This window comes from Chionomys nivalis, chromosome 5 (genome assembly GCF_950005125.1).
Source record: "Chionomys nivalis chromosome 5, mChiNiv1.1, whole genome shotgun sequence".
In the NCBI taxonomy this organism is placed as follows: Eukaryota; Metazoa; Chordata; class Mammalia; order Rodentia; family Cricetidae; genus Chionomys; species Chionomys nivalis.
The window spans coordinates 55,912,539-55,938,088 of record NC_080090.1 but is presented as its reverse complement, the minus strand read 5'-3'; the positions used below and the strand labels follow the sequence as shown (position 1 = coordinate 55,938,088).

The 25,550-nt window shown below is 45.9% G+C and overlaps 1 protein-coding gene across 1 annotated transcript; it reads right to left on the bottom strand.

Moving 5' to 3' along the window:
* Positions 1–6,019: 6,019 nt before the first annotated feature.
* Positions 6,020–24,593, bottom strand: Tbx19 (T-box transcription factor 19). The gene is made up of 8 exons (XM_057770578.1): positions 24,391–24,593; positions 17,289–17,553; positions 15,855–15,989; positions 15,052–15,113; positions 13,335–13,396; positions 10,558–10,746; positions 7,168–7,303; positions 6,020–6,314 (listed from the first exon to the last, which is right to left on the bottom strand). Exons 1-8 carry the CDS (start codon positions 24,591–24,593, stop codon positions 6,020–6,022), a joined length of 1,347 nt encoding a protein of 448 aa, XP_057626561.1.
* Positions 24,594–25,550: the final 957 nt, after the last annotated feature.

The following is a 25,550-nucleotide window of genomic DNA, read 5'->3' as shown; positions in this document are numbered from 1 at the left end:
CATGTAATTCTACCATCAGAGAGGCCTGTGTTCAGCTTCCTAGTAGCTGTATGATGTTGGGAGGCCCATCTCCGCTCTGAGCATCCGTCCTCATCTGGACAATAGAGAATGGGCAAGACAACCTCTAGCCCACACAGGAGCATATACACAAATATTCAAAGAATAGCATCAAACCAAATGCCCATTGACTGGTGAATGAGTAAAGGCAACCTGCATTTATATAACAGAATATCATTTGCACAAAAAGGAACAGGGTGCCCATGTATGCAGCATCAGTGAATCTCTAAAATCATAGACTGAGTCAAAGAAGCCATCCATAAAAGACCAAAGTCAAAGGGGTCATGGACATGGAGGATCCGGAGTGGGAAAGTCTCTAAAGTATAGTCTTGGCTGACTGGGGCTGGGGTTGTAGAGAAACAAGAAGGGAGTGGGTGAAGACCACCAATAGAAATAAGCTGTCTTTGCAGGCTGATGGAAATGAGGGTGCTTGTGCAACTCTAAATATACTTCTAAAATCAATCAATTGAGCCCAACAAGACGGTCCAGTGAGCAAAGGCACTTGCTGCCAGGCCTGACAGCCGGAGTTCAATCCCCAGCACCCACGTGGTAGAAGAAGAGAACTTCTGAAAGTTGTCCTCTGACCTCTACTCAGAGCCATAGCACACGCATATCCCACACACACATACATAAATGTAACTCAAAAATTAACATCAATAACCTGAACACTTTAAACAAGTAAAATCTCTGGTTTGTAAATTAGAAATGTATAAAAACCATTTAAAAATGATGATAGGTACCTTGTAGGCTTCCAAATGTAGCTAGTTAGATAACACATGCAAAGTACTAAACACAGCTTTGCCCCTTTAGGCATAGGCTAAAAGTTGCTCACTGTGACTTCCTGGAGAGCATGTTCAGGGTCGTAGCAGTAACTTGACAGGGGTAGAGGGTACTCCAGTTTTCTATGGCCCTAACAGGTAGCCGCAGTAACTTGACAGGGGTAGAGGGTACTCCAGTTTTCTATGGCCCTAACAGGTAGCCGCAGTAACTTGACAGGGGTAGAGGGTACTCCAGTTTTCTATGGCCCTAACAGGTAGCCGCAGTAACTTGACAGGGGTAGAGGGTACTCCGGTTTTCTATGGCCCTAACAGGTAGCCGCAGTAACTTGACAGGGGTAGAGGGTACTCCGGTTTTCTATGGCCCTAACAGGTAGCCGCAGTAACTTGACAGGGGTAGAGGGTACTCCGGTTTTCTATGGCCCTAACAGGTAGCCGCTGACAGTCCCAGCAGTCAGAGTTCAAATGAGAGAAATGATGTGATCTAGTTCACCTGTTGCTGTGCTAAACATTGTGACCCAAAACAACTTGGGGGAGGAAAGGAGTTATTTCATCTTATAGCACCCAGATAATAGTCCGTCACTTTCTCAGCCTGCTTCCTTATGCAATCCAGGCCCACCTGCCCAGGGTGGCCCCTCCCTGAGTGGGCCAGGCCCTCCCACATCAGTCATCGACCAAGAAAATGACCCCACAGCATTGCCCACAGGCCATTCTGATAGTGACAATTCCTCAAAAGAGGCTTCGTCTCCTGAGGTGACTCTAGTTTGCGTTAAGTCGACAAACCAAGCCAACACAGCATGATTTTGCTGGTATAGCATGAGGAGCTTCCTGATGTCAAAGTTTGTGCTCCGCTGCCATCTGGCCTCCACCTTCTGGGTCCCCAGATCTGCTCTTGGTTTCTCTTATCTCTGAGGACAGTGAAAGAGGATGGGGTTTGTGGGACAGACAATGCGTCCTCCTGACAACTCCCACACCAACGCTCAGAGGAACACAATGCTGCGTATTTACCAGGCTTTATTCGCATACGGAAGTCGTGTCCCAGAAATGGGCCAATAGCTGCTCTAGCAAAGGCAGTGAAGACTAAGTCTGGCTGTTTAGGTTGTGAGGTGGGTTCATCTTCTTGTCTACCTTGATTGGCTCTGGTGACACCCGGGTGATTGGAAAAGCACACTTCTGGGTGTGTTAGTGCAGATTTCCAGATGCCTGGCATATGGCACAACCACAAGAGACACTCACACTGGATGTGGAATGTGCCAAGGAGTAGGAAACATGGTCCCAGAGTGTCACCAGTTCAAGAAGTACAAAAGTAGCCCTGGGTACTGTGTGCAAGTAAGCACATTGCTTCTTGGAGACCCCAAAGACTTATCAGGATGAAGGACAGTCATTACTTCACCTTGGGTCCCCAGAACAGCCATAGTGACCAGGCTGGCAGTGAAGTCCAGTCAACCTAGGCACCAACACTGAAATTTTACCTGTCTTCATATACATATATATATATATATGATTTATTTATTTGTTATATATACAGTATCTGCCTGCATGTACACCTGCATGCCAGAAGAAGGGCTATATGTCATCATAGATGGTTGTGAGCCACCATGTGGTTGCTGGGAATTGAACTCGGGACCTCTGGAAGAGCAGTCAGTGAGTGCTCTTAAACTCTGAGCCACCTCTCCAGCCCTTCATATATATTTTTTAATTTTATGTTGCTTACAATACATTTCAAATTGAGGCCTCATTTCTTTTCTTCTTTTGAAATACTTAGTTAGCCCTCTGTGGTCTGAGGAGCCCCACACAGCCTGTAACAGATAGAACTGTGGTATAAACAAGAAATCCCAATCCAACCCTCTCTGCTTGGAGGGGTGGAGTTGAGTGGGAGTGTGGTAACCCTCAGCAGAGACTTGTGCCCTGGGAAAAGGATGTGGTGTACCAACTGTGCAAGGGTAATTTTATGTGGCCCGTTAGTCTGCTGCTATTCACCCAGCTTTCTTCCAGTCTTAGGATGGAGTGACGACAGCCTTCACTGAGACGGCCTGTCGATGGCTCAGGTGATGGAAGCAATACCCTCGCACCTTCTGCCTCTCCACAACTTACTCCAAGTTCAAGGAATGCCCACTGAGTGACAAGAAGGGAGTCAACAGTCCCTTATAACGCCTGGCTCCAACACAGGGTGCAGAGGTCGGTATGGTGACAAGCTGGCTCACTCAGGGATGAAAAAGTTGGTGAAGTCTCACAAGTCCAAATAAAAGCCAGAAAAGGAGCAGCAGAGCTTTAAAACAGAATAAAAAACAGAATGGAATACAGCAAAATAGAATAGGAGGAGAAGAATCTACTACTTAGCTGGAAGAATTACAGAGTATTTTCTATTCACATGGGATTCTAGTCATCTCCTAAATTTCACGTGACAGGCCTGAAGACCTGATGTGGTGCCAGCTGTGTTTTATAATAATCCAGATAAAAGTACGGGAGTGAGGAAACAGTGAGGAAACTCAAAGGTTCATCTAACACATCAGATATCATTTCAATAAATACTCTTGCTCTTCCCAAATGCAAATTAGCTCTTGACTATTTGGAGTAAAGATCAGAAGGTCAATGGCTCTGGTTGGATAACTAACTGCAAGAAGGTCCTAAATGCAGATGCAATTATCACTTGTATACTTATATAAACCAGCTCAGACCCCAAGCTGAGCATCCCACAACACTGATGAGCCTTTTCACCTCCAGCTCGGCTGCTGCACGCTGTATTGCTCTGCAGAGGCTCGGAGCCACTGGGGCAAGGTGAACGGAAGAGAATGCAGGCTCTTGGCTTCCTGTTGTTTGGATCCTCTGGACCATATGCTTTGTTTGCTTTGGGCTGGGAGGTATGGCAAAGGTGAAGCCGAAGACGGGCTCTCATATTTTAATAATACATACCTGCATATTTAATAAAATAGGCATATACAGACATGAACACATTCACCCACTGGCACACAAGGCACTGTTATAGCAACCGGGACAAGGCCTTCACCAAGGAACTGAAAGCGGCTGTCACTCAAAGATCTGACAGAAGGAGTATGGCCACATTTTTGTTTTGTTTTGTTTTTTTCCAGATTTCTCTATGTAGCCTTGGCTTGCTGGAACTAGCTCTGGAGACCAGGTTGGCCTCAAACTCACCAAGATTTGCCTGTCTCTGCCTCCCAAGAGCTGAGATTAAAGGTGTGTGCCACCACCACCCAGGTTTATGGCCACTTTTTAAAACTTATAAAAATACCACCTGGCAGAGATGCTAATGTTTCAGGACTTTAATGATGTCTAATGGTGTCACAGAGACACTGGAGACCTGAGCTACAGCACTGCCATGGGAATGTGACGATGAAGCGCCCTTTCAAAGGACAGCCACATGAGTATAGCTTGCCTGAGGCATTCACATCAATTAGTGGCCCAGAGCTCTAGCCAGGCAACCCCAACCAGAGTACAATGAACTCCCAGGACACCCTGTAGCTTAGGAATTGTTGTTTCCAGAGATCTGAGGTGTTGTTTTTCTCCAAAGAACCTCAGTTATCCACGTGGTATGGGGTTTTTCATTATAGAGAGGCCAAGGACCTCGCAGTGTCATGCTTGGCGCCCTAAGCCTCAGAGTGAGGGACTCAGCGAATGGAGTAGTGGTGGAACCTGGACCTCGCTGTGGGAGAGCTTTGGGCCCCATCAATCAGTGCAGTCTGGTGGCTGTGTGCAGAGAATCCAACGCTCAGGTCTTGAAGGCTCGGTTCGCTCCTTTTATGAGCATAGCCAACAATGGGTAAGAAGAGGAAAGATGAAGGAAGCCATGGTTTTGCTCACTGACTACAACATTGACCTTGGTTGAGGTAGAAGCAGAAATTCATGAACTGAGGACCTGAGTAATCCCCATTCTCTTTCTATGTTTGAAATAAGTCACTTCCTGCCTAGCTCTTCAACCACGTCCCAGGATTTTTGAGGAGCAGATTCTGAAGCCAGCCCATGGATTCTGTTCCCACAGCGGTGGTGCATCCCAGGTATCTATACTCCTGTAAGGGCTCCAGGGGTCCCTAACAAGCTCACTCATTCCCAAGTGTCACTACGATGGTGACTGGTCATGCCTGAGGTGATGGAGACCGACTAACCGACACGTGTCACAGGCTAAAGTCAGAGTCCCCTCTCCCCGTCAACACACATCTCACACCAGTTCAACTCAGCAAATGTTTATTGGGCACCGAGGGTAGTCAAGGCACAATACCAGGGGCTATGGGCACAATGACAGGAAGGCTGGGCCTCACTCTCAGGAGGCGTACAGTCGATGAGGGAGACAGACACGCTCACAGAAATACAAGGCGGAAAGAGGTGAGCTCTGTGCCTGAGGTAAAGATGGGAGAGCAGGGGACACACTTCACCTCAGGTGACTGACACCGGAGGTCCTGGCGAAGAAGGTACAGTTCACACAGGTGGGACTGAGCGAGAGCTGCTTCAGGCACAGAAGAGGGCAAATGCAGCAGTGTTCAGAGGCGGGAAAGCCGTTTGCTTGACTGGTGCTAAAAGCTTAATGGAAGGAGTTGAAGCTGGAGGTTGAGGGGCTGTCCTTGAACTGCTTGGCATCACCTAAAGTCTCATTTAGAAGTCTCATTCTGTAGGAAATGGGGAGCCATTGATTATGAGCTAGTGAGGGAGTCAACCTCATTTCCTCAACTCCAGACACGCTTTCAAAAAAAACACGGGATTGACTTTAACACCAGCTTCCTGTTGTTAACTTTATGGGCTCACATCTTAGGGTATCAGAGCAGAAGGCAGCTCAGACTTGATGGCCGCACATCCTTTCCAAGGCTGCGCAGAGCTAAGACCCAGTAGCCTCACTAGGTAGTTTGAGCTTTCCTCACAACTAACCCTGCACTAACTCCAGAGAAAAGGAAGCAGTGGACAGAGCCCAAAGACAAAGCCGACTTCACAACCTAAGCGTGGCAGGGGTAAGCGCAGAGAAAGCAGGGGAACCATGGGAAATGGTGGAGATGCAAGGAGTAAAATCCGAATCACCCAAACTAAGCCACTCTTTTTGGAAGGCCTTCTGGCGTCACCATGCAGCCCTCTGGCCCTCTGGGTGAAGAGTTCCTGTGGTCCAACTCACTGGAATCAGCAGATGCGATTGCTATGAACCTACACATATAGTTCTCTGCTGATGTAGGCTCCTAGGAGCCTGCCTAACTCTCCAGCGAAGACGGGGAATGACGCCCTCCTCCCCCGGGGCCACCCCAGCCTGGAAAAGGGTGCGAGGCCACTGCTGTCCAGGTGGATACAGCAATGCTGGTCAGTGAAGGCTCACCCAGGACCTCCACCCCGGCTGCAGTGGTTGCTTGGGTGGGGACCACAGAGGAAGCTGAAGTGACAGCAGGGTTCCCAAGGAAAAAGGTTCCTGCGGTGCTGGCGTGCACCTCTGGGCTCGATGCCACAGGGCCCCCGCCTCCATTGCTGATGGTCCACAGGCATGGGTAGGGACTGCCGAGACAGAGAGACAGGAACTGGTGACGATACTTCAGCAAAGAGATGCTACCAACAAGCCCATGTACATTCCCAGAACCTCTTGAGAGTGAGAAGAAGGGCAAAGATGGGCAGTGATGGGAAGGGGACTTCTGGCAAGGACTGTGTCTCTAGTCTCTATTTCTGCAGAAAATCCAAGAGACTCAGTGAGATATGGTAAATAAGAAAAAAATGGCTAGATTCTGGTGCTGGTCCCGCTAGTAACAGCTTCCTCAGACTCAAACAGCGAGTCATCATCTGACACCCCCTTGCAACTGTCTCACATGCCTAAGGCAGTCAAAGGAAGGTTCTTTTACTGTATGGCAGTGGTATGACCTCCCTCTGGCCAAGGCAGGCAATGTGATAGATAAAACCAGCAGGACATTGCCTCCCAAGCACCTGGTGTGGCCCCTCTACCACTGATCAGCTCTGTGGCCTTGGTCAAATAACTTCTTACCTCTGAATCCCACTTTTTATATCCTCAGAAATAAACCATTCTGCATAGCTCAGAAACTGTTGTAGAGGTTAGATTTAAAAAAATATGTGATGTCAAGATGTAGTATTCTATAAGGATTTTCTATCATGCTCACATCCCAGGGCCTCACCTCTCAACTCTGCTCCCTGGTACAAAGCCCATAAAATGCTGTGGCTATAAAACAAAGAGTTTATCCCCAGTTACAAAAGAGCTGGCCAGTTGTCGCTTTCATTTCCTGCTGGCTTACTGTCAAAACAATAGCTTAAACCGATACATTCAGGAAGCGACGCACATGAGATCTGAGAGACACAGGAAGCCTCCAAGTCCCACTAAGAGCCAGCTCCTGGCGTTGCTTACCTGGGCCCTGGATTGATTGGTCCATTGGTGTGGGGTACAGACAGGATGCTGGCATGAGGTGTGGAGGACAAGGAAGTCCAGCTGTCAGGTCCCGAGAAAACTTGCAGATTGTTGCTTGAGCTTTCTATCAGATTCACTTTGGGGAAATAATAATATTTCACTTGACAGAACATGCAAATATGGCGACCAGTGACATCATCTCATGGCAAAATAGGAAGACGCTTGTGGTTATTGAATGTCAACTACAGACCGAGTGCTGCTCAGTTGAGAACCTCCCCAAACACCTCGCCGTCGTCACTTTATAGACAAGGTGCCCTGTGTGACGCAGATCCACCTGATTCCCTTCATCGTCTGTTGCCCTTCAAGAATGGACCATAACAGCATCCCTAAACAAAGTCCCAGGGATGCCAAAGCTTAGAGGAGATGTCTGAGGTCCTGGCCTTCGTTCTCCTTAGAGGTCCCAGGAACAAAGCTGCATTCTGCTTCACCTGGGTGTCGACTACAGAATCGTTGGGTATGTAGTCACAGAGAGTGGGATGGGGGCTGCCCGGGGTGGGGAGATGCGGGAAGGCACAAGTCAGCGCTGAGATCAAGGACAGAGCATGTTGACTAGAATTAATACTGTGAGGTGGGCTGGGGTGTAGCTCGACTAGCAGAGTGCTTACCTGGTGTGCACAAAGCCCAAGGTTTGATCCCCAGAACTGCATAAACCAGGCGTGAAGGTCCACCCCTGTAGCCCCAGCACTTGATGGTAGGGGCAGGAGGACCAGAAGCCTTAGCTACATACTTCAAGGCCATCCTAGGCTAAGTGAACCACTGTCTCAAAATAAATAATAATAATAATAATGTATTACATCCTAAAATTTTACTAGGAGAATCTTCTTTTAAAGACAGGTTTCTCTATGTAGTCCTGGCTGTTCTGAAACTCACTCTGTAGACCAGGCTGGCTTTGAACTCAGAGATCTGACTGTCTCTGTCTCTTGAGTGCTTGGATTAAAGGCATGCACCACCAATGCCCAGGGAGAACCTATTTCATATTTTAAATGAATGTTGATTTCCCTGAACATAGTAACAATTTCCCTGTATGTGTGTGTGAATGTGTGTATGTGTGCATCAATATATTACTGTATACATTAAATGTATATATTTTTATAAGGAAAGAAAGAATACTGCCTTGTACTTTTTTGAATCTTCATTTGAATGAGTAGTGTATATGAAAGGAAAATACGGGGCTGGAGAGATGGCTTGGAAGTTAAGAGCACTGACTGTCCTTCAGAAGGTCCTGAATTCAATTCCCAGCAACCACATGGTGGCTCACAACCACCTGTAATGAGATCTGGTGCCCTCTTCTGTTATGTAAGCATACATGCAGGCATAATACTGTATACATAATAAAAAAAAATCTTTAAATTAAAAATAGGAAAATAGATGAAGAAGGAGTGATAGAGGGCCATGGGGGGAAAGGAAGGAGGAGATTCCTATTGACAATGCTGGTGCTAGGGTTCAGATGTGTCTCCCAACGTTCATGCATTAGGAACTTAATCCCCAATGCAACCGTGTTGATAGGTGGGTCCTGTGGGAATTCTCGTGACTGGAGTGGCACCATTACTGTGAAAGGGGATTCTTTATCTTAAAAAAAAATAAAAAATGAATGTAGTCCCCTTCCCACTCTCCTCCATGCTATAGTGCAACAGCAAGGAAGGCCAGTGCCTTGGTCTTGGACTAGCTGGCTTCCCTTGTGAGGGAATAAATTCTTTTTCTTTACAAATCACCCTACCTCCGACAATATGTCCTGCAGCAGAAAACGAAATCAGGCCTGGGGCATGCTGCTGCTTTTCACTGCTGACACTTGCAACCTCTTTAGTCTCAGCTCTTACCAATGGTACCCCTCCTCCACCTTCTGTCCAGATCTGTCACCTAAGGAGCCCAGGCTCTTTCACCTTTCTGCGTCCACGTGGGGACTGCCTCCCCGGAAGCACCCTGCATCTCTGCCAGCGAATGCCTATCATCCTCCCTTTCGTTCCTGTGACTCCCGCTTCCGTTCCCTGTGGACATCACTTTCTGCCCACCAGGCCGACCGACTCACAGTTCATTGGTCTGTGCGGTTTACAGATTGTCTCCCAAACTTTAATGTGCTTACCAGCACCTGGGGATCTTATTAAAACACGCACTCTGGCCCCAGAGTGGAGCCTGAGACACCAGAGAGCTAATAAGTTCCCAGGCGATGCTGCAGCTATGAGACCCCCATTAGACCACTCATTCCCCTGTATTATGATTGATTTTTTATGTATTTCTGTAGCTCCTCTGGGGGAAAGCCTGGGTCTTAATCACCTTCCTAAAAGAGGGCTCTGAAGAGAGATCCGTGTGCTGAGCACAAGGAAGAACCTGGAAGCAAAGCGAGGCCCTGCCAGTTCGCGGGGTCGAGGCCCTGCCAGTTCGCGGGGTCGTTAAGCCGCTGTCTCTACACTGGCAGCAGTCCTGAAGCTTCCAGGGAGAGATCACCCATGACCAGGAAGCTTTCTGCAAACGCAGAGCTCGGGTGTCACTGAGGGAGGAAAGCACTCTCCCGCGGCGCAGCATGAACTGCACTCATCTGTGTATTTGGGATTGGTCATTCATGTTAGGACAGGGACCTCCGCGTGGGAAAGGTATCTGAACATCTCTTCCATGTGCCTAAAGCAGAACCCGGCATGTAACTGATCCTCGGGAGTTATGTGGTGCATGAATGATCAAAATTAAAAATTAATCTTTGCTTTCATCTGCCTTCTTTTTTTTTAAAAAAACAAATCTAATATGCAGAGAGGGTCTAAGAATGCAGAAGGCCAAGACTGACCAGACAACAGCCAATAAGGAAAAATGACAATACCAATTTTGAAATAAGACTGGAAAATTATAGGAGTGGAGTCTGCATGTCGCCAGCTCAATCAAAGACTTGAACCAACTGGACTGTGATTCTCCTGCACTGGACCCAGACTCCTGAACCAGGACACAGTGATAAGGAGGAGCCCTCAAGGACAATGAGATGAGTGTCTCAGACCCCACAACTTGACTTAGCATTAGACATCAGCCTAAAATGGTCAGTACATCAGGACCCTGAGTCGAGGCCTTTCATGCCCATTAGAGACCATGGACAGGGCTGAGGCTGTAGCCCAGTGGTAAAGTCCTGGCCTACTATGCATGTGCCCTGGGATCAATTCCACACACATGAAAGGTGAGGAGACTAAACTCTCCTATCAAATATTAGTATATGAAATACTACATATACATGCATTGTGTGTGTGTGTGTGTGTGTACTACAGATGAAAAGAATTCCACCTCCAGGTACTTCTTCTTAACAGCTATGCACCCCCGAGGTACATGCCCAAGGGTTTAATTAGCTGAACCACACACCTGAGGGAGCATGGTTTCTATGCATGTAGGCAGACGGGTAAGGAGCCTGCCGATGTCCTCGGAGGCCAGGGTAGTGCTCACAGCCGTGGTGGGTGTGGGGAGCAGGCAGAGGCAAAGGCGTAGCATACTGGTAATTGGTGTTTCCCGCTGTGCACATGCCGTCCGAATTGGAAAGGATCCAGCCTCCCACTGGAATAGACAAGAAGAAAATGCAGAAACTTCCACAATCAGATGGCAAAAGTCATTCTGGCTTAACTAAAGTAAACGTTAGTCTAGGAAACATTAGATGTGTGTATAACTCCCTGTCTGCAGATGCTCGGGTTGTTTATGTGATTACACAGGAAGAAGAAAGGTCCCTCTCTTCTCTACCCAGTGGGAAGTGATGTCTTCCAGCACGGCCTACAAATAGGATTCTGAGAGCATGGAAAATGAGGAGCTAACTCTGCACCACAAACCTTCCACTGAACTTTCAAAAGCCCACAAAACACTTCCTAGAGACGATTGGGGAAGATCCTGACCAGAACGTCCTACATTAAGTGGGTTTGGGAGAAAAACTAAGACTTAGCAATGTGAGTCCTGAAACAAGAAGCCATCTCAGCTTAAATACCAAACGGACGCTAGCCCGGGCCACAGCCGCCCCTTAAGCACAGTGACTGAGGATCATCACCTAGATCATAGCAATGTGAAAGTGGAATTGGGGCTGGAGAGATGGCTCAGTGGTTAAGAGCACGGACTACAATTCCCACCAATCCGATGGTGCCTCCCAACCATCTGTAACAGGATCTGGTGCCCTCTGCTGGCCTGTAGGTGTACTGCAGAGTACTCGTATATGTAAAATATAAATGTGGTTTTTTTTAAAAAAAATTTCAAAAAAAAAAAATGCAGCAGCATCCCCATCCCATTGACTTCTTCATCAGCTCCACCTGGATCAAGATAAACCACCCCAAATGTAGCCACCCCAAATGTAGCCACCCAAATGTAGGCCCTCTGCGTGTTCGGAGACAGCTCTAAAATGCTGTTCTTGTGGGGAGATCCAGATGTGGAAGTGAGTCAGCAGCTTTCCCTGGGGCTCCCCCTTACTGGTATTATCAGACCTACCCAGAAGACTTTCACAGGCCATCACAGATTCATCGAAAGGCAACCTGGCCTCCAGGATGGGACTGCTTGCTCCCTTTACCCTTCCACAGCGAACACCACCATCTCCCCACCCCCACCAGCAGACGCCTCGAGGCTCTTCCTGTAACCCAACAAACTAAGTTTTAACCACATAGCCCTTTCCTTGAGTCTCTGGTGTCTCTGTATGGCTCTCATATTCTTGTATGTTTATAATTTATATACTTCTATTTATCAATCAGTCTATTTCTTAGATTAAAATCATAGACACTTCAGAGGAAATTTAAAACTTCTCTATATTGATTATTAGATTCAGGATTCAGATGTACAGTAGGTAAAGCCAAAACTCAGGATTGATTCTTGGCAAAAACAAGGCAGAACCCACACCACCCCAAGACCAGTTAGTCTGCCCGGCGCTATCTACACCTCAGGCTATTTGCTGAAAGCAGTACAGCTGGGGTGGGTCCACCCTGGTGCTAACCTAAACAAGAGAGTATTTGACTACAGTCCCTTTAAAAGGCTTTCCTAATGGCTTCTCTGCAAGGCTCTGCTGACAAATCTGCAGAGAAGATGACTTGCAGTTGGGGGCTAGGAGGGGGTGAAGAATTCCAAAGCTCTCGCAGGGCAGCAAGAATCATTCTGACAATCCACGAGCATCCAGCTAAAGGGCGTGTCAGCCAGGACTGAATCAACTAAGCAGGGCCGATGTGCTCACAGAGACTGCAGCAGCAAGCACGGGGCCTCCACAGATCAGCACTCAGTCTTCTGCATATATGTTATGGCTGTCTGCTTGATGTTTTTGTGGAACCCCTAACAGTGGAAACGGGTAAATCTCTGACTCTTTTGCCTGCTCTTGGGGCTCTTTCCCTCCTATTGTATCTTCTTTAGTTGTGTTTGGTTGTTGTCTATTAGAGGTCTACTCCTTTCTGAAAAGGAAATGGAAGAGAAGAAAATCTGGGGGAGAGGAGAGGAGGGGAGGAGCTGGAGGGAGGGGAAAATGGGGTCAGATGTATTGTTTAAGAGAAGAATCTATTTTCAATTAAAAAGAAAAATGAATATGTCAGAAGTCAGCCTCATTCCCTGTCACTGTTCTAGGGTTACCATTGCGACTTCACAAGTCCGGCTCCACCATGAGGCCTCTGCTGTGCTGGGGCATGGAGAAAGAGGCTCCGCCAGGAATGCCCGGTGCTACCTCAGAATCACAGGTGTGAGGAGCTCCAGGTCTCCCGCCCTCCAGAAAACTCAACTACATTCTAACACCTGAGGCCACAGCCTGTTGAGAAGCTGCAATGAGGACCCCAAAACAAAGAAAACGAAAACTCCAGACCAAAGAAGCAAGAGTGGAAAGCATGAAGGGAGAAAATAAGCCTGGATGCGTGTTAGGAGATCTTATCAGAGAGCTAGAGCGTGCGACATTTATGACTTCCATTCCAGGGTCCTACCTAAGGTTCGCTTGGGCTTCTTCAGCCTGGGAACCTGGCTTCTCTCTAGGAACTCTAGGAAAGGCAGACACTTGCCTCAGGTTAGAGGAATGATCGATGGGGGTCTTGGTTTGGACTAAGCCTGGCACAATCATGACAGGAAAACGAGCCTGGAGAGAGATGGCTTCCCGTGTGGCCCCACGTGTCTCCCGCATGCCTCCCACATGCTATCCCTCCACTCACAGTGAGAATAGCTCACATGCTGGCTCTCAGAGACAGCCTCCGGAATGTCCTTTAGGTGGTTTCTGGAAGAGTAATGAAGATCACAGAGTCTGTTACAGCCCCGCATAAAGCACATAAGTCTCTCTGCAGAGGGTGATAAACTTCTTGGAATAAGAACAATCAAAGCTGTTACCCTCCCCAGGTTGCCTTCCCAGGGACACTGAGTCTACATGGTAACAAGTTTACTTTTCCTTCCCCATTAGCCTTACAGCCATCACTTTTTACTTTGATTTGATTGGTTTTATGATTCTTTTACATGCCTCACAAGATGAGACAGTAACAACAATAGTTAAGATCTGCACAAGGGCCAGGCGGTAGTGGTGGTGCACGCCTTCAATCCCTGAGTTCAAGGCCAGCCTGGTCACAGAGCGAGTTCCTGGACAGCAAAGGCTGTTACACAAAGAAACCCTGCCTTGAAGAAAAAAATAATAATAAAAAAATAAATAAACTGCACAGGGTTTTGGGACGATCCATATGTGATATAATAGATCCACCAATAGTGGGATTAAAGACATGAGCACCACAGCCCAGTGGATTTCTGAATTCTTTCTATCATGGCATACTACTATCATTTTGATGTAGATTTTGTCACCTCATATACATCAACTTGTTCTTTAGGACCTCTGTTATCTCAAAAACTTATCTAAGCTTGTCCTCCACGTCATCAAAATGTTCCCAGGCACTGAACAGAACAGATTCCTGTGGCATAGCATTAAAAATGGCTGTCTATCAATCCATAACTTTTAAAAGGAAAAGGAAATATTAGACGTTTTATTAAAAAAAAATCAGCGAAAGCCGGGAATGGTAGAGGCAGAGACAGGTCAATTTCTGTGAGTTTGAGGCCAGCCAGCCTGCTCTACTGAGCTAGTTCCAGAACAGCCAAGGCTATATAGAGAAACCCTGTCTTGAAAACAAACAAACAAAAAAAAAACAGTGAAAATTTTGAAGCTTGGTCAGTAAAGTCAGGACAGTTCAAAGGTGACCCTCCCAGTACTTTAGGAGACAAGAATGGTTAACACTACTCTTTCATTTTAGCCTCCATGGAAAAAAAGGTGGGGAGTTGGCAAGACACTCGCGCAAACTGCTAGATCACCATTCATGCCAGGACAGAGATCCTACATGAAGAAACCGTATTCATGGTTTGGAGACTATAGCTGAGTTTGTAGAATTCTTGTCTAGCACACACAAAGTTCTAGCGCCACATACGTGAGGCATGGTGGTTCATGCTTGTAACCCCTTGTGAAATGGAGGCAGAGAGATCACAAATTCAAGATCATCCTCAGATACACAGTGAGTTCAAGGTCAGTCTGCTCTGCCTGAGATCATGTCTCAAAAATTAAAATAAAACACCATACATATTCTTCAAAAGTTGGGAAAGCACAGAGAAAATTATTTAAAACCTAAATCACATTTTAGGTGGTTGTGCTACATTCAATAATCCACAGTAAAACAAGGCTGATAAAGCACTGACAGCTGCAGGCTCTAGTAGATCTACAGGAGCTGCTATAGGGACAAATTACTGTCATTTGGTCTGAATTTTGTTTTTGAGTTCGTTCAGCACTAAACTGACCATTGCGACATATTTTTAGCAAAGGCAATCCAAGCTCAAGTTCTGCTCAGGAAGCCCCGTGTTTGCAGAATTCGGTTCACAAGTTCTTACTGAAATCCTTCCACTCACCTTTCCTTGGCATCCAAGAAGGCCTTGGCGAAAGGGTTGTACTTGATTTTGAGAGCTGTTATCTTGCAAAGACAAGAAGATGGGTTACCGAAACAGTGCACTGCAGACACAGCCCTGGTCTCCCCGTGAACTTCCGTAAAGTCACAATTCCCTCTTCCTAGTCTCTTCCCTTCCCATGTCTCATGGTTCACTACTGCACTGTCTGCTGCGCTGTGGGACAAACACAGCAAACGATGCGCAAAGTGAGCCAAGTGGGCACAGCGCTCGGGATCACAAAGAAGAAACAGCAAACAAACTATTGATGTCTGCAAGAGCCTATGACTCTGTGTGAAGGAAGAAAAGAAAAGTAAAAGTACAGCTCTTTCTAGAAAAGGGGAAGGGGTACAGGTCAGGAGCAGATGCCCTGTTATTTCTCTTGGCTTAAGCCTGGAAAGTTTGGGTGGGAAGTGAAGCTGGCATTGCACGCAAAGGAGATTTCTGACTCTCTCAGCCAGCCCCACACTGATTCACCTCTCAGGGAAACCGTGTGAGCAGTAGGAGGGTCCGTGCTTAGATTTTACACAGCTTGATCGCCAGGGGATGCATTCAAACTCAAGGGATGGCGAAGCCAGGCTAGGGAATATTTAGGAGGTAGGCATGAGAAACTCTACACTGACTTCACTATTTAGCTTTATCACTGTTCCTACTCACTGACAATAAAAAGACGCCCCACCAACTCTACCATGCACTTCCATGTAACTTTGACACACACACACACAGACACAGGGCCACACAGATGTGTACCCGGGTACACACTTGCTTACCTCCTCGTTCTGATAAGCCGTCACAGCAATGAACTGGGTTTCAGGGAAGGAGCAGTTCGTGACCATTCGATGGGCGCCTCCAACACGCACTACGTGAACCTGAGGTTCGTATTTATGTAGCGAGTTCAGCATTATCTGTTGAAGGGGAAAAAAGGGCTTAGAAGGCAAAGCTAAGCCTAGGACATCATAGTTGATCAGCCAGCCAGCACCGTGGGTTCCTCACAAGTTCAGCACCCACCCCAGCGAGGGACAGACACATGAAGTTCTATGTGAAAATGAACGGGGACATTTTTTACAGGCATTCTCAGCAAGCCTAACACTGACAGTCACACCAAGATCAGAGGCAAACGGCCAAAGTTAAGCTTTCTCTATTCTACCCAAATCCCAGCTTCCAATTTCTTGCTGCCTTTATGTTCAGTATGACAATATACATTTCAATCTGTTTAAATATATATTTGTTTATATGTGAAGAATTCCAGGAATGCAAAACTGTTAGCCGTGCCTACAGGGTAAGGAAATCTAATATCAGAAAGTTATACAAAATTTACTCTTCATGATTTAAATGCAAGGCTATTTAAAGCCTTGTGCTGTGAGATATAGTGAGGCAGGAACAAGCAACCTTCAAATTTGCACTTTAATAAAGAATATTCTGGCTAACACAAAGCCTGGGAGTGCGTTACTTCTACCTCCTAAACTCTGAACTCCTGTGTTTCCTGCCACTTAGCACAGAGAGAAAGGAGAAGACCCAGGCTCAGAACAAACAAAGCAAAGCATGAAGGCCGGGGAGAGGAACAGACCTTGTCCCCCCAAGTCCCATCTCCAACGCCTGCAAATGGTCTGCATTTTATAAAGCAGCTAACAGCCTTTCCCAGGGAGCTGGATTTGCAACCTGCCACAGAAATGGAGGAAAAAAGGCTACACATCGTGTTTACCCTAATTGGAGATTTTAAATAAAACATTCCTTATTTAAGGTTTGTTTGGATTTTTTTCTGGAAAAAAAAAGCTGATTCAATATTCTATTGATAATTATCATAATGCCCAAGCAGAAGAAGTAATTATTTCATTTAGGAGCAGCTTTTTATTAAGGTATTTGTCTATTGCCAACATGCCACTTACACCAAAAAAAAGGGGGGGGGAACAAAACCTGGTACCCACAAACATCTCCCTCCCTGGGCTGGGTAAAAAGCACCGCAGGCAAGACAAAACGGAAAAGAGCTTGGTGATTAAGTAAACTAGTGCACTCTCGCTCGTTCTCTTAACATCAGGAAGTCCATTAAAAACTGAAGCACCAATTAAGAGCTGTTTATTCCTGTTTACATTTGGACTCCAGGAAATAACCGGCTTCTGTGGGCAAAGAGGCTGGTGAGGACCCCTCTAATTGCCTAAATGCACCCTTGATATTTCTTGATTGGTGTGTGGGGAGGCTGCGCGTACCTGCCCACCTCCGGTGAGCTTGTTGGTCAGCTTCACTTTGCTGAAGGAGATGGGAGCTTTCATCCAATGGGCCCCGAAGTTGGGAGAGTCCGGGTGTATGTAGACACAGCTGTGGCTGGAGACCTCCGGCTTGCCTGCGGGAACCCATTCCCCATTGACGTACTTCCAGCGGTGACTGTCTGTCGGGACAAAGTCCAGCAGGAAGGAATACATGGCATTGGGGTCCAGTCCTGTGACGCTAATCTTCAGCACAGGGAACATCCGTCTGAAAGAAGCCGGAAACAGCCCCCAAAGGAGACATTAGAGGATCCCTTCTCCTTCTTGCCCCAGCGGCTTTTCTGCCTCTGAGACCTTCCACCGAATGATCTAGAAGGGAGGCCACACAGACAGCAGCTAAGACCAAAGCCCCAGTACCACCAGAGCCTCTTTCTGTTAATGCATATGACATTGAGGTTGACTATAAAACACTGTTCTGTGAGTTAAAATCTGGGGGCCACCGGTCTAGTTATTTCCTACAGAAGGACATAACACGTGTGTCCTCAGATGCTGCATTCTCACGAGCAGCTCTGTCTCTAGCATCCTGAGGCTATAGACGCACCCGCGCCAGACTCGCACGGAACCCTGATTGGGAATAAAGGACGCAGCATGTAGACCACTGCGTGGGAAAGCAAGCAGGAAGCGGGATTTTGAGGGACCAGATAGAGTTCTTTTCCTACAGGACTTCTCAGAGACTTACCATACCCAAGCTCACTGTGGACACAGGAAGGAGTGTGAGACTGTGTGCACCCTAAACCCCGCCTGTCTTTGACCATTTTGTGGGGATCTCTGTTTAAGGCAAATACATCTTGAGATGTAAATATGAGTTCACTGGTCTTTCTTCAACCCTCTAGAACGATGCCAATATTTACATCTATCTAAATATCTCACTTCTAATGCTATAGCTTAGTTATTAACCACAAAGAGAAACCACATAGCCACCATCACTAAGTTCCCCCAGTTCTTTCTAGACTTCCTGTTTTCAAAAGGAAAAGACAAGGGAAGTGGTTTCTGCCAGCCAGGGACAGAGTAGATAACCGCATGTGCTCCCAATGTCCAAAGTGACCCAAGGTAAAATTCTAAAACAGCAACAGGACTGGCCAGCTGGAGGTCATGAGGCTAAGGGCAGAGGGCCAATCCTTAGCACATTTACCAGGTATTGGGATAAATACTTCACGAGAATCAGCTCGCTGATTTCCTGCAGCTTGAGAAAGCCTCCTTGCTGTGACATTAGTTTCAATAAATGAGCCTAAGTGTGTGCATCAGAAATAAAATGTCTACGGGAGAAATGCATCAGATAATGTGTTCCCAGCCTATATTTTTGGCTGAGAATCACATGTCCCATACCACTGTCCTCCTGGAGATGACTTCTCTTTCAGGTCACCAGGAAGGCTAGTGATGCAGCATCTTCCCTGTTCCACTTTCTTCTGCTTTTTTTCTTAGAAGCAATAGAAGCGGTTTTTCGCCGTTACTCTCTCTTGACATCAGACTGAACTATTCCTTTTCTCTGAGTATTTAACATTTTCAACTAGTTTAATAGTATTGGCCCGGTGTAGACAAGAGGGGTTACTGAACACACACATGTCATTTGCAAAGAAACATAAACACAGACATCAGAGAGATCCATAAAGTCATTTTGACAGCTGGGAAGATGGCTTGTTCACAGGAGGTATGGTCGCAAGTGGTCTCTGTCTTCTGGTCCCAAGCTTTCCCCAAAATGATACATTTTGGGTTTTTTTATTTTATTTTTTTCTTCTTCTTTTACATTATTTAAAACAAAACCTTACAAGGGTGGCATGTGGGTCACTCGTGAATAGTGGCAGAGGCCAAGTGAAGGAAAGAGTGGCACTTTCAAAACCAGCCTGGTCTACATAGTGAGTTCCAGGTCAGCCAAGATAACATCGTAAGACCCTGTCTTATAAAAAGAAAAAAAGAAAAAGCACAAGCATGGCAAATAAATTGTTGTTTTGTGGACTAAAGTTTAAAAGCACTGTGAGGCTAGGATGCATCTGTCGCAGGTTATTTTAAATAAGAGCAAAATCTGCAAAGCATGTCTGTTCCGTCACACTGAGCACAGAATGATGCAACTGCTCAAGATGAAGGTGTGACATCAAACACTGGGAGAGCCTAGTTCTCATTTACCACTAACAAGATGATTTAGCGCAAGGTCCTTTTCCAATGATAATAGTTACCATATGCACCCAGGGGTTAGTATATGTTATACCTTACTTAAGCCTTCCTTCACTACAAGGAGCAAGGAGGTGTTATTACACCCCTGTTTTAGTACAGAGGCCCCAAGTTTCCAATAAGCCTATTAGGCGAGAGACTAAAAGAGAAAGCCGTATCTGCTGGGGCAATGAGAAGGAAACCCCCTGTAGGATTTCCAATAGGTTTGGGTACCCCTTCTTCATCTCTCAACTCTGTTGTGTGAGATCTCAGTCACAAAGAAAGAACCCCTAATGGCATTTCTTCCTTCTTTCTAAATTCAGATAGACTTGATATTGTAAGAAAACCAGGACTGCACAAAGAGCTTCTCAGCATCACTATTCATCTTTAAAGCATACAAGAAAGATGTCACCCCACACCTTCAAGGGAAGCTACAGTAGAAAAGCGAGACAACAGAAAGTGTTGCTGAGCATGGAGAGACTGGAGCCCCTCCCACAGAGCCGTGCAGGATGTAAAATGGTACAGTCACTCTGTCGGTATTACTATTTAATCTTGCAAGGCCGCTCCTAGAAATGCATACAGGCAGGATGAAAACACATGATTACACATATGTCAAAGCAGCAGTAATACAAAAACAGACAGATCCACTGAATGATGAATAGATGCAAAATATGTTATATCTATATGATGGGGTGATATTTGGTCACAAAAGGTCTGCAGTACTGCTGCATGCTACAACACACATGAACCTTGAAAACACTAGGTTAAGAAAAAATTTCTCACAAAGGAACAAATATTGCATTATATGTAAATCTAGAATCTAAAATAAGTAAATCTAGAGAAGCAAAAGGCAAACTAGTGGGTCAAGGGATATAGGGTTCTTCGGTGGGGAAAACACAATGAAATGTTCTACATCAGTTGTGGAGAAGGACAAACAGTTCTGGGAATATGTCAAACCCACTGACCTGTTCCTTAAGTGTATGAGTGATATGTTATATGAATCACATCCCATAGTAATTCTGTCAATTAAATAAAGATGCTTGGACAGAGGTCTTATATGAAAACTAATAGAATGATCAACTGTTTCATACCCTTTAATGATCCGTTTGCCAAGAACTTTATAATTATCCTTGATTTTGAGATCACCACATGGATGAACTAAACAATGACGTGTGATTTTAATTTCTGTTATCACAGTGGGGAATGAATAAGTCTGTCAGTCTTAGACAAGTCTAAGACCTTGTCAAAGGTCTTAGAATCAGACTAACCTCCCTCTTAGCCAAGTAAATCTCCTTCCACCTCATCTTTCCCTGCCCCTTCTTTGTCTTGACCCACAGTGATCTTGAAACATCACCTATGACCTGTAATCATGACTCATGGCAAGGTTTTGTTATCAGAGATGAAATCCACTTCTATTCAAAGTGATTCTTTTTTTTTTTCCATTTTCCCTCAAAGCATGACTAAACACAAAGAGGGTTGAGTCTCTGAAGAGTTTGGAGACATGGGAATCAGCCTCTAACTCACAGATAACCAGCACTTAATCCACCCTTGAAAATAAATCTCCTCAAAGAGGAAGAGGGGGTGATGGAGAGGGAAAGCAGAGAAAATGAGAAAACATGAACAACTCGTCCCCAAACACCATGCTTGATGGGCCATGGTATTGAGTTTTACCCACAAACTTGGCTTTGGTTTTGTTGTGAAGCTAGCAGTTTTTATTTCACCAACAGGAATCTTGGGAAAGAGCCCTGCTGGAAAAGGTTAGCAGGAGTTGGGGCTACAGAAGAAAAGTGAAAGCAACGAGACCGACTTTGCAAGGAGGGGAAAAACAGAGGCCGTTCAAGGCAATACTCAGGAGGTTTTGCTCAAAAACAGCCTTCACTCTCCTCACCAAACAATAACAGTCACCAGAGGTTCACGAAAGCTGTCAGGGTTGAGTGTGTGTGTGTGTGTGTGTGTGTGTACGCGCGCGTGTGTTCATGTGCATATATGTTGTATAATTATGAAACACATGAATGTTAGTACATGAAAGTAAGCAGGCATAAGCTCAGCCGCAGTTGTCAATCATGTACCAGTCAGAGGGGAAAGCGCAGTAGCATCGGGGGAGGAGCAGATTACACAGGTGCCTATGATCTTTGTAACTTGTGATTGCAACGTGTAGAGAAAACGACTCTTGGGCTACCCAGGCATGGAGACGAACCTGCCTGAGATGTAACCCTCGGTTTTCTCTTTTGTGCTGCCCTCCCTGGAAACTGCTAGCAGGAGCACATCACTAGCACCCCCTATTCCAACCCTGCCTCCCCAGCTCCTATTTATGATAGTCCAGTAGCACCAGATAGGTCAGAAAATGCTTCCAACTTCTTAAAAATCTGTACTAGGTGAATTTAACTAACTCAAAATTATTAAACTGCACAAACTATACATGAAATACAGCACTTACTTGTCTCTCAGATGAAGATGTTTATAGGTAAAGAAAACAAGTACATTGGGTCTGAGCTCACAGGCTACCTGTCTCAGCTATGCAGGAGGCTAAGGCATGAGAGAGAAAAGCTCAAGGCAAACCTGGAATTCAAAGTAAATTCAGGGCCAGCCTGGGCAACTTAGTGAGACCCTTCAAAAGAGGGCTGGGAATACAGCTCAATAGTGCATCAGTTGCCTAGTATATAGGCAGTCTCCAGTACTAGAAAGGCACAAGGGAGGGAGGAAGGGAAGGAGGGAGAGAGGGAGGGAGGGAGGGAGGGAGGGAAGGAGGAAGGGAAGGAGTGAAAGAGTGAGGGGAAAGATAAGAAAGAAAGAAAGAAAGAAAGAAAGAAAGAAAGAAAGAAAGAAAGAAAGAAAGAAAGAAAGAAGAAAGGAAAGAAAGAATAAAAAAGAACAGGAGGAAAAGGAGGATGGGGAAAGGAGGGAGGAGGGAAGATATTTAATTTAGTTGCCTGTATAGTCGGAACTGAATTTTTTCCTGCAACCTAACACACAAATTCCTAGTTTAAATGGTGGAGGGGAAGGTAAGTACAGACAGGGAGTGTTGTAGTTACCACTGTATTTGAAAGCTTATCAAACACAAATGACTAAAGTATTTGCTGCTGTTGCTTAAATTTGTAATGGGGAGAACAGCAGAAAGAAGGGAAAAGGGAACCGTGGAGCACATGTGCCCAAGGCTTAGCTCATTGATCTAACCAAAGCTTCTGAAAACTCAGCCAGTCAGCGGCTCACAGGACCAGGCAGTAAAGCAGCTTTTCCATGAAGGAGGTTCAAATTATTTAAATAATTTTAAACTTTGAATACTGAAATTTTATGGAGGTTTTTTAAAAAGTAAGCAGCACTCTTTTCGAATGGCAAAGGTACATTCTGCTATAATTTACTATCAAATTGAATTTAATAATGTCTCAGAAAATTTTACTGCCTTTCCTAAAACACTTGAACCATATTTTAATCTATTGGTTGGACTTATTTATATTGTAATAGAGGGTCACTTTGGTGGACAAATATGGGATCTAAGCACCTGTGAGATTACACAATAATAAAGCACAAGCTGAGTGCTCCGCCCACAACCAGACCTGACTAAGTTTTTACAATCACAACATCACTCATCTTTGAAAGAGACCAAATCCACTTAAGAGTTTGGGGCAATTCTTTGAAGTTAAAAATATTTTCTATCAAGAAAAGAAACGAGTGAAATGAAATGTTCAAGTATTTAGAGTAATAAAATGTAGAGTACACGTATGGGGGTCTGTTCAGAAAGGAAAATGCCATTATCACGCAAGGCTGATCGTTTCCCTACTGCTGGGATCGCAGTTTAGAAAATGCACTTATTTACAGTCTAACTTTGATTCACAAAGCAGTTTACTGTCACGCAAAGGCTCTCGGGTTCGTAATTCTCTCAGCTGCGCAAGGGATAGCTCATTTTCCATGCCATGTCTTATTCAAAATTAGAAAGCTAAGACACCGAGAACTGAAGCATTTTACTCAAGGACAAAAGCCAGCCTGAAGTTCGACTGGCTTCAACTTTTCTCCAAAAGCAAAACTTCCCTCCAGGTGTCAGAATAAGAGTCCTGGCTCAGCCGACGCTCCTGCAGAAATCCTTCGGTCTTTCATATTTTTGTGCTCGTGGGTACCAAAAGGTACGTGAGCGCCATATCAGGAGACAGTGTGTCTGAGCAGTGAGTCTCTTTCAGAACATTCGCATCTCCTCTGCTAAGTACAAGCTTTTAATATTGCCTCAGAAGCCCCTTAACAGATGCAACTTCACAGTACCTGAGCCAGACCAACAGAGAGCCGTACTTATAATCCCCACTCTCTTCAGGGGAGGATAAAAAAAAGAAAACTTCTCATCCCTGAGACAGGGTACTGCGGCTTCGTTCGCTGTTACCATGCCATCTCTCACAGTCACAAACACACAATCCTAATGGAGCACTTGCCCTCGAGGGATAGGCGAGGTGGTTAAATCTGCCCTTTCCATCCCAGGCTTCAACTAATCAAAATTGTCGGACAAGTTTGCTGTATTTAAGAGGAGACTGTCTAGTCTCCAAATAAAATCAACTTTTACATTTCTCTGAACAGGGCTGTGTGCATGTCTGCTCCGGGGTACACAGTCAGTCAAAAATTAATACCAGTTTCTGACAGTTGAGCCCACTTTCCCGGTGCACAGGGCATGCCCTCCTGCATAATAATCCTCCATTTAATGTGTGTGTAAGACAGGTGGCTCCATCTTCCACTGCTCTGATGATCTCAGTGAGATGAATTAAGTTGGCTGAGTGACAGCCAGCTGAGACCGTCTTTCTGTAAGGTGTTCCGTGAGAGCCTGGAGCCTCTGAATGAAGAGTAGCAGCCTCATCAGCACTAAGGGTGTCTTACCTTCCTCGCCCACCCAAGGCCAGCACAAGCAGGAGGCAGACAAACTCACCTGCCATTCTTGGTCACGATCATTTCATTAGTGACTTCCTTGAACCTCTGCCAGAGTGGGGCATCCTCCAGGATGATCTGAAGTTGCTTCTCCGTAGGATCTCCCTTCTCCCTCCCCGCCTGAAGCTCACTTTCCACCACATTGAGCAGGCGAGACACAGTGCCTTCACCAGTCTTCTGCATGCCCAGTTCACTCATGGCCATAGGACCTCGCAAACTTTGCTGTGAGCCGTTCTTTGCTCTTTGCTTCCAGCTCCTTCCTCCCCTCACTTGCTGGCTCTTCGACCCCAGCTGCTCAGTGTCTGGGAGTAGAAGATGCCTTGGCTCTTGCTTAAGCTTTAGTCTGAGACCCCTGAAAGTCTCCCAATTATACCGCCAACCTGTTAAGCTTCAGTTGGGGAACAGGGTGGAGGGGGGGAGAGGTGGAAAAGAAAAGGCCCTCTCCTAATTACTCACTGGGTCAGGTGGGAGCCAGCCAGGCTTTCCCATTGGCTGCCGTGCCTACAGTAGACGTTTAAGAAGAGTACTCCATCCAAATTATCCGGCTTTTATCTTGTTGTACCTGAAGAGGTCTAATCGGTGTATTGAGGACCATTTTCCCATTAATTAAAATTATTCCAGGCCCAGACTGCAACAATCAGGCAAATCATGTCTGTGTATAAATTGTGGCATGTGGTACCTATAGAAGAGGAGGTGCCTGGGTGAACTGTCCTGATGGAGTCATCCGCTCAACTCCCTCAGCCCTGATCTAGCAACCTGGACAGATGCAGAAGCCCTGCAGGGAAGGGTGGTCTATGCTGAAGGTCAAGGGCTCTGTGCCAAGATACAAGACCTGCGACTAAAGGAAGCTTCTCTGTGTACCATGCTCAAGAAACTGAAGTCAGGAGGAAAGAAAAGGACTGAGGGCCTCTTTCCGCTAGGGGGCTCCTCTGGTCATCTGACTCCTGGCCGATCCCGCTCACAGTAACCGCCTGAATCCAGAACGCTAATTTCTCTTATCCCCAGTACTAGTGAAGGGGGAGGGGAAGTGGTCTGCACCAAATTATTCTAAGAAAAATTCTGCCCCTCATGAGTGAGAATCAACTTTTTACATCGTTAGGCAGACTGATGCTAACCCATGTTTCAAAAAAAAAAAGGCTCCGGTTCCCTTTTGGACAGCCA

Coding starts and splice junctions, on each gene's coding strand:
- Tbx19 (XM_057770578.1), bottom strand. CDS start 24,593: ATGGCCATGAGTGAACTGGGCATGCAGAAGACTGGTGAAGGCACTGTG. Junction 17,554..24,390: donor ATCGTGACCAAGAATGGCAG/GTGAGTTTGTCT, acceptor GGCTTCTTTCAG/ACGGATGTTCCCTGTGCTGA. Junction 7,304..10,557: donor TAGAAACCATGCTCCCTCAG/GTGTGTGGTTCA, acceptor ATTTCCCCAAAG/TGAATCTGATAGAAAGCTCA.